This window comes from Bubalus bubalis, chromosome 4 (genome assembly GCF_019923935.1).
Source record: "Bubalus bubalis isolate 160015118507 breed Murrah chromosome 4, NDDB_SH_1, whole genome shotgun sequence".
Taxonomy (NCBI): Eukaryota; Metazoa; Chordata; class Mammalia; order Artiodactyla; family Bovidae; genus Bubalus; species Bubalus bubalis.
In genome coordinates, this window is record NC_059160.1 from 154,801,595 (window position 1) to 154,809,962 (window position 8,368).

At 48.3% G+C, this 8,368-nt stretch overlaps 1 protein-coding gene across 2 annotated transcripts; it reads right to left on the minus strand.

Annotated features, from left to right (window-relative positions):
• Positions 1-3,876: 3,876 nt before the first annotated feature.
• LOC102414600 (pulmonary surfactant-associated protein A) lies at positions 3,877-8,108 on the minus strand. 2 transcript variants are annotated; one of them, XM_006064771.4, is made up of 5 exons: positions 7,961-8,108; positions 6,948-7,142; positions 6,578-6,697; positions 5,764-5,841; positions 3,877-5,314 (listed from the first exon to the last, which is right to left on the minus strand). In XM_006064771.4, exons 1-5 carry the CDS (start codon positions 8,046-8,048, stop codon positions 4,938-4,940), a joined length of 858 nt encoding a protein of 285 aa, XP_006064833.3. In that variant the 5' UTR covers positions 8,049-8,108; the 3' UTR covers positions 3,877-4,937. The 2 variants fall into 2 exon arrangements, with proteins under 2 accessions (XP_006064833.3, XP_044798293.1); XM_044942358.2 differs by having other exon boundaries at positions 6,948-7,169; positions 7,961-7,979.
• Positions 8,109-8,368: the final 260 nt, after the last annotated feature.

Genomic DNA, 8,368 nt, shown 5'->3' on the forward strand with positions numbered 1-8,368 from the left:
ACAATTACTTGTTGTCATTCAGATTTCAGCTTAAGTGATATCGCTGGAGAAAGCCCTATCACAAAATTATAGTTCTCTGTTTTAATTATCTTCTTCTAGTCCATCTCTATGTAAAATTGTCTTATTTCTTTGGTTGCCATATGTACTGACCAGCCCACTCCTTTAGAACAGGAAGTTCATCAGAACAGGGATCTTACATCCCCACCTAGAAGAGGGCCTGGAACAGAATCAGTGCTCAATAAACATAATGAAACAAAGGAATCCTTCAGCACTGTGTCCTCAAAGCGGCTCTCTTGACTTCGCTCCACCCAGAGCTGATATCTGTGCTCTCTTTTCTAGGGCAGGAGCTGCCTTTGATTCACCTCCTTGTCTCCAGGGTGTAACTCAGGGCTGGGCACACAGCGAGGATCCATTGACAGAGTGAGGAGAGAAGCAGAGACCCTGAGCAGGGCAGATACCAGATCAGTCCATGGCTCCTCCATGCCTGGATTTCCAGAAGCATCCAGTTCTTATCTCCAGAGCCTGATCAAATGGCCTTTTTCAAGTCCCTGATGCAACTTTGAATTCCTGCCTTCCCCCAAACTTATACCCACTCTTTGAAACACTTATTCTAACAACTAAAGCAACTCTAGAGGTTTGCTTTGTCCCGGGGGTGGGGCCACTTCCCGTTGACTCTACTTCGTGATTGATGATTTGGCTCCTCAAGGGTCATTGGCCCTTGTGTACTCAAGTTGCCATGCCCTGTTCAGCAAGCCTCCCAGATTCCTGTCATCAAGGAGCCTGCCAGGCCCTGAGAGGAGCCCACTGTAGAGAAGATCGCTGCCTCCCGCCAACACACCAGGATTGTGTTTCCTGATGCCATTGACATAACTCTGGAGGGCCCTTAGGCTCAGAGGACAAAGAATGCTCAAACCTTACAGCAAATGAGCAGACCTCCCGGAAAGGTAGAAATCTGAAACTGAGAGATTTACATACAACTAGCGGCACCCCGTCCAGCACTCTTGCCTGGAAAATCCCATGGACGGAGGAGCCTGGTGGGCCGCAGTCCATGGGGTCGCTAAGAGTCAGACACGACTGAGCGACTTCACTTTCACTTTTCACTTTCATGCATTGGAGAAGGAAATGGCAACCCACTCCAGTGTTCTTGCCTGGAGAATCCCAGGGACGGGGGAGCCTCGTGGGCTGCTGTCTATGGGGTAGCACAGAGTTGGACACGACTGAAGCGACTTAGCAGCAGGACACGATATGTGGGCTTCCCTGGTGGCTCAGATGGTAAAGAATCTGCCTGCAATGCAGGAGACCTGGATTCAATCCCTGGGTTGGGAAGATCCTCTGGAGAAGGGAATGGCAACCCACTCCAATCTTCTTGCCTGGAGAATCCCAAGGACAGAGGAGCTGGCGGGCTACAGTCCATGGGGCTGTAAGAGCTGGACACAGCTATGTGACTAACACTTTCACTTTCAGGGCCCTCTATGTGCTACAGATTTAGAGGAAAGGTGGCTATAGAAGGAGGGGAGAGCTTGGAACAGGAGGAGGGAGAGGTGTGCACCGTAAGCAAAGGGGCAATAAGAAACACTTGACTCTGGCAGGAATAAAGATCCTCCCTTGAGGATGCCATAAGCCTGTCCTCTCACAGACCTGGCATTTGAATTTATGCTTATTAGTATTATTTTCCTATGATTATTATTACTGAATTTTTTCCTTTATGCCAAGATGAAAAACTGTTTCTCAAGTGTCCCAGTTCTTCACAATCTAGCGTACTGTGGGGACATAAAAACAATCAAGGACCTTAGCCTTAACCCAGGCACTCAGAATTTTCTCAGATGGAAGTCAGGTCACTTTGAATCTACCTTGTAAAAACTACCAAACACAGTGAGAAGTAAGCAGAGTGAAATCTGACTGATACAAGGCTCAAAAATAGGCCTCTGAAGACTGTTGCTCTGGACAACAGATAAACAGACAGTTTTAAAAGACAGTATAAGTGGAACTTCATTGCTTGTCCAGTGGCTAAGACTCTGCACTCCCAACACGGAGGTCCCAGGTTCCGTCCCTGATCAGGGAACTAGATCCCACATGCCAGAATTAAGGATTCGCACACCGCAATGAAAGTTGAACATTTCATGTGCCACAACTAAGACTCAGCACAGCCAAATAAGTAAATAAATTTTAAAATAAAAGTAAAAAGTGTAAGTAAGGAATAAATAAGGAATAATAAAGATATAAATAAAAATTTAGCAGTGGAACTAATGAACTAGTATAAGGAAAAAACTATAGAGCTATTAATAAAATTTCAAAAACCTTGTTCTTTGGAAAATCAAATATATTTGGCAGATAGGTCCACAGTGGCTTGAATGATTGCTCCTGCTTTTTCATGTCTTCTTTTCGTAGACATACATAGCCATGCCCTTTACCGGGGTACTTTGTAGCACCTCCCACTAGAGTGTGTGGAGTAAACACCCTAGACCCTTTGGTATTTGACTTGGCTGTGTGACCATGAGCAGACACTCAGGGAACAGCAGCTTTAAATGTGAGGAGAATATGTCCCTAGTAGCCACTAATATCAGGATAATTAAATGATGTGGAGAAAACATGAAGCCCCCGAGGAAGCTTGAAGTAAAAAATAGTTATTAAAATCTAGTCATGCATCAGTGGTTAATAGCCCAGTCCCTGGACTCTGACTTCCTGTATTTACAGCCCACTTCTGCCATGAACTGGCTGCATGATCTTCGGAAAATCATTTTAACCTATACGTGCCTCAGTATTCACTTTGGCCACCTCATGTGAAGAGTTGACTCATTGGAAAAGACTCTGATGCTGGGAGGGATTGTGGGCAGGAGGAGAAGGGGACGACAGAGGATGAGATGGCTGGATGGCATCACTGACTTGATGGACGTGAGTCTGAGTGAACTCCGGGAGTTGGTGATGGACAGGGAGGCCTGGCATGCTGCGATTCATGGGGTCGCAAAGAGTCGGACACAAATGAGCGACTGATCTGATTCATTTTTAAAGACCCTGGTGCTGGGAATGATTTGAAGGTGGGAGGAAAAGGAGATGACAGAGGATGAGATGGTTGGATGGGATCACCGACTCAATGGACATGAGTTTGAGTAAGCTCTGGGAGTTCGTGATGGACAGGGAAGCCTGGTATACTGCAGTTCATGGGGTTGCAAAGAGTCAGACACAACTGAGTGACTGAATTGATTCATTTTTAAATTGGGTATAATGATAGCATCTACATATTAGGGTTAATGAGGATTATATGAGTTAGTACAAGTATAATATATGGCACATAGTAAGTGCTATAAGAATATGAGCCATTAGGCCAAGTTGAGTATATTCCAGGAATGCAATTGTTCAACATTAAGAAGTGCATCCATGTAACTCACTAATTTTATAACAAGTTCAAGAATCTTAATAATCTTATAGATAGGTACAATCTTGAAGCCTTGAAGCTCACTCTTTTCCTCAAACGAATACACAGTCTCATAATTATTTACATATATTTTTCCTTAGAATGCAAACTTTATGGAGTTGATTTAAAATATAGTCCAAATGATTATTGCCCCAGCTTTGTCATTAAAATCTGTTTAATTTCTGATTCATCATCACCCTGGCCATACAGTGGTGGCTTCTTAAAATGAAAGGTAGGCAGTAACTTTTTCTCTTATTTTTTTTGCATGTGTGGGTGGTAGAGAGAATGATGGTGCCCAATGTGCTTCCAGGATGGAACCAGGTGGCCCCTATCACCCAACAAAGAAAATTTAACCTGAGATTGAACTTCCCACTTCTCAGGTAAGTGGGTGTTCAGAGCCAGAATTAACTTGATTTCTAAAAATACAGAAATGTTTCTTGAAACCAAAGCAGTGGAAACTCATGTTAACACATTCATGATTTATTACACGTGAATCATCTCTGTTCAATGAGAAGGAGAGGTGATTATGAGCACAAGCTTTAGGTCCAGGTAGATGGGTTTGAAACCAGCCTCTGCCAACTGCTTCATGTTAAAAAAAAAAAAAAAAGGCAAAACATTTAACTTCTCTAAATTTCAGTGTCCTTGTATAAAAGATTGGGGAAAATAATGCTCGTCCCATGACACTGTGTGAAGATTAAATCATATGTCTTAGAAGTGCATGTCACGGTGCTTGGTATATAGTATGTGCTCAATAAACGGTGGTGTGACAAGGGGCGTGAACTCCTCACTGAGTTCTGAAGAGGTGGGGAATGTGTTCATCAGCAGGCAGGTACTTGGGTAATGTCTATGGTGGGGGTGAGATCTTCCTTAGAGGTGTTGGCTGACACCCTAAGACTCAAGGAAGTGGATAATACCTGCCAATCACTAGGAATAAGTTGGCCTCCATCATGCTGGAGCACCACCTGGCCCTCTGACTTCATGGAGAGCCTAACAAGATGCCTCCCCACAGATCTCAGGTTGCTAGATAAACCCAAATGTATCCTTAGCTCCACACATGTGAAATTTCCCAGAAGTACACCTATCATTGTGCTTGAGCAGAACTGCTAAATCTTGATGAGGCTGGGCAAGCAGTGAGCTGCAAAGACAGAGTAGAGGGGGGCCAGGAAGCAGGCACCCTGTGTGGTGCTTTGGAGGGAACCTTCATCTCAGGACCTTACTGTTGCCATCTATAAATAAAGGAACTGGTCAAGAAGAGGAGGAAAGAAACCTCTGTCTCTTGCAGAAGGGCAAAGTTAGAGTGGTTGCCAAGAGTGCAATGCTGAGAAGGGGTTCCGGGGGAGTCAGACTGATTAGTGATCATTGGGGAGGAGCCAGGGTCCACCCAGGAGTGGAGTGCTCAAGAGTGCCTTCAATTCTGATAGCCACAAAGGAATTATAGCACCTGATTCATAGACCAGGTGGATCCCCAGGATGGAGGCTAAAAGGAAAGATAGGACTGTGTCCATCCTGTGGCTTTGGTGCCTGCTCAGAACTCACAGATGGCCAGTCGGTACTGCAGGCAGTTCTTGTCATTCCACTGACCATCTGTGTATATCTCTACACACTTCTCTTTACCCCGGCCCCTGGGCTCCCCTGGGTACCAATTGGTATAATTCACAGGGGCTCCATCCAGGTAATAGAAGTCTCCAGCGGTGGGGCCTTCGACCAGGCCCAGGTAAGCATAAGTGTTGTACTTCTTCACGATGCTCACAATGGCTTCATTCTCCTCTGGACTCCTCGGGGCAGCAATGTGTCCACCTACTCTGGCACATAACTCTTTAATGGCATCAAAATTGACTGACTGCCCATTGGTAGAGAAGACCTTCTCTCCCACCGCCAGTACGGACCCCTGCAAACGGAGGACTAACAGCAAGAATCCAGGTCAGGCCACAGATCTCTTTGCCTTCTTCCCTTCAGGCTCTCCACCTTTGTGTTCTCCCCAATCTCTTTATCTTTGCCTGTCTCTGTCATCCCTCCTTCTTCCAACCCCAGTCTTTCTGGATTCTCTGCTATGCTGTCATGACTCTATTTATTCATTCACCCATTCAGCAATTACTTATTATGTGTCATAAACTGTGCGATTTCCTGGGAAACAAAGAAAGCAATATTGGTAGGGACCTTGCTTCCCCAGGACATAGGGAGCTAATTAGTGTCTATTTCTCTCACTTCTGGCCATTTAAGAACATCTAAAAAATGACTTCCACATCTACACTTGTTCATTAAGTCTCTAGATTCTGGAGCCTGGTTCTGAGGATGAGGAGAACTAATGGGAGACCCCCTACCATATAGAGCCCCAAGGGGGGACTCCTTACCACCCTGTGACTGCAGGACTTGATGTCTGATCTCATGGAGTATGCCCTGGAGCTCTTCATCTAGATATGCTGGAAACCCTGTAGAGAGATCCCCGGCAAGATGAGAAGATCAACAGGTCAATAACAACCCCACTTGCTGCCAAGCAGATTTGAGATCAACTGCAAGCCTGGAATTCTTCCCTTCACTTGTCTACAGCCACCACCCAGGCCCCAGGTCATAAGGGTCCACAAGGCCGGAGTGAGTTTCCATGTTCCCTACACGCTTATCCCTTAGTGCAGCCTTGCACCTGCTCGCCCCTTCCCTGATCTTCTTTCCTTCCATGTCCTCTCATGGCTCTGTCTGTCCGTATCTGTGGAGTTTTCTAGTTCCTGGGCAGAGGCCCGTTCCCACCCTCCATTAAGAGCAAATGTGGTTCTTTCTGTACTCTGATGAACCCTGATTGCTGCTATAAGGTATAGTAAGGAACCTAGAGCTCCAGAGGTCCCCTGAGCAAGTAGGGCCCCCAATTTCATCATCTGTCTGCTCCATGGTCCATGTGAGCCCATATACCTCAGCCCCAGGAAGGGCCTCCCCTCCTCCCATCGCTATTCCATTTCCCACACCTGATGTTCTGTATCTTCCTGTCAGCAGTTGTAATGCACAGAAAACTTTCAATTTCCACTGGACTCTGCACTTATGACCCACACCCCAGACACCTCTGGGATGCCCTTTGGGAACTTGCACAGTTTTGTCTGACCCCCGTCATTCCTTATGTAACTGAACACATGGGCACGGTGTCCAGTCGCCTCTGCCCATTGGCCCCATCCAGCTCACCTGGAGGACCTCTCTCGCCAGGCTCTCCCTTTTCTCCACGCTCTCCAGGGAGGCCAGGGCCTCCAGTCATCCCATCACGCCCAGGGAGGCCTGGCATTCCTCCAGGGGGGCCCATGGGGCCTGCAGAGAGAGGGGGAAGAGGATGTGTGGTATCTGTCACCCACAGTGAGCTGGGGCTGATGTGACTGGACCTCCATTTCAGCCAGGCTGACTTGCCTGGCCCTCCGCGGGCACTGTGAGGATAGACCATCTAGGGCTGTTCCAGTCTAAGGGTCCCAGCAAATACCCACCATCCAGCTGACCCTTGGACCCATGTGGGCAGGTGGTCCCCTTGAAATCAGGCCACTGTACCCAAGCTCCCACTCAGTACCTGGAGGCCCAGGGTCTCCTTTGATACCATCTCTCCCATCTCTTCCTGGCAGGCCATGGGATCCAGGAGTGCCAGGAACGCCAGGGCTTCCAAGACAAACTTCCTTGACATCGCACTCGAGGCCAGAAGCCACCATCCAGAGGAGGGTAAGGGTCAAAGAGCACAGCAGCATGGCGCCTGCTCCAGCAGCTGCTCCTGCGGAAGGGAAGGGCCGTGGCCCCTCTGAAGCATTTATCAGGGTTTCCCCTTGCTCTGCTTTGTCAAGATTCAGCACATGCTGGGGCCTGAGGGCTGGGTTGGTAAAATTAGGAACTCTGGAAAGACCCAAACTATTCTTGGAAACTGCCAGCATCATTTGGTACCTAACACGGTCTCATGCCCCATCCCCTTGGCTGGAGGTGGTATGGTACCTGGGCAGGTGAGGGGTTGTAAAGATCTCTGGAGAGTCAGAGGACCTGGGTTCTAATAGAGTCTCTGTTTGTTCCTCACTGTGTGACCACAGGGAACTCTCTTGGCTTCCCCTAACACGTCTGTCCTGGAGGCAATCCTGGCCTGTACCTCCCAGGCTACTGGGAGGAAGGAAGTGGTCACTCACTCACTCATTCTGTCTGTCCCTCATACTCTCAGATGCCCTCCTTTTGAGTTGAGGGATCACAATCCTGAGGATGAGGAGAAATGACCAGGGCCCATGGCTTGGCCATTCCCAGTTGGTCAATGATAGGGAGTCCCCTTCTCCCTGCTCTGGTGTCCCTTTATCCTTGGCAGGCTGTTTCTCCCCTTGCCCCAACCCTGCTGGCCCTGCTGAGTCCTTGGGGAGAAGGGACCTGGCCTAGGAGCACAGTGAAGAATGAGGATATCTGCAAGCCCATCATCCTGCACCCACAGTTAGGACTCTATGGAATAGCTCCCAGTAGTACAGAGGAGGACCCTCCTTTCCACCTGACCTGTGGTGAGCCTGTGCCTGCTGGGCTGGTTCACCCTGGGGAAGACCCAGAGGATGGGGCTAAACTCACCTGCACGAACACAGCCCGTGCTCCCTGCCTCCAGAGCAGTGTGGCCAGGTGGATGGTGCCATTTATACTGATGTAAGTCCCCAGGCATCCCCTCCACCCTGTAGAGGCTCCTGTCACAAGGGCCTCTACACCAGAAGGGCCAGGCAGGAAGCTGCCATCTTGTTTACTCAGCAACATTTCCTCACAGGCACTCAGGCTGGAGAGGCACTTAGAAAATCTGCTAACGAGAAACCCCAAGTTGGTAAGAAGGGAAATTTCCCATGGGCCAGAGGTCACCCACTCTCCTTCCATCCGTCCAGTTTCCCACTCAGTGAAGGACGAGAGCACTTACAAGGAGGCATGTGGCAAAGGAAGTCTTCTCCCTCCTGGGTCTCAGCCCTGCTGGCCTGTGACATGTTCACACTCCTG

Coding starts and splice junctions, on each gene's coding strand:
- LOC102414600 (XM_006064771.4), bottom strand. CDS start 8,048: ATGCCTGGGGACTTACATCAGTATAAATGGCACCATCCACCTGGCCAC. Junction 6,698..6,947: donor AGGAGACCCTGGGCCTCCAG/GTACTGAGTGGG, acceptor CTCTCTCTGCAG/GCCCCATGGGCCCCCCTGGA. Junction 5,842..6,577: donor TGGCGAGAGAGGTCCTCCAG/GTGAGCTGGATG, acceptor ATCTCTCTACAG/GGTTTCCAGCATATCTAGAT.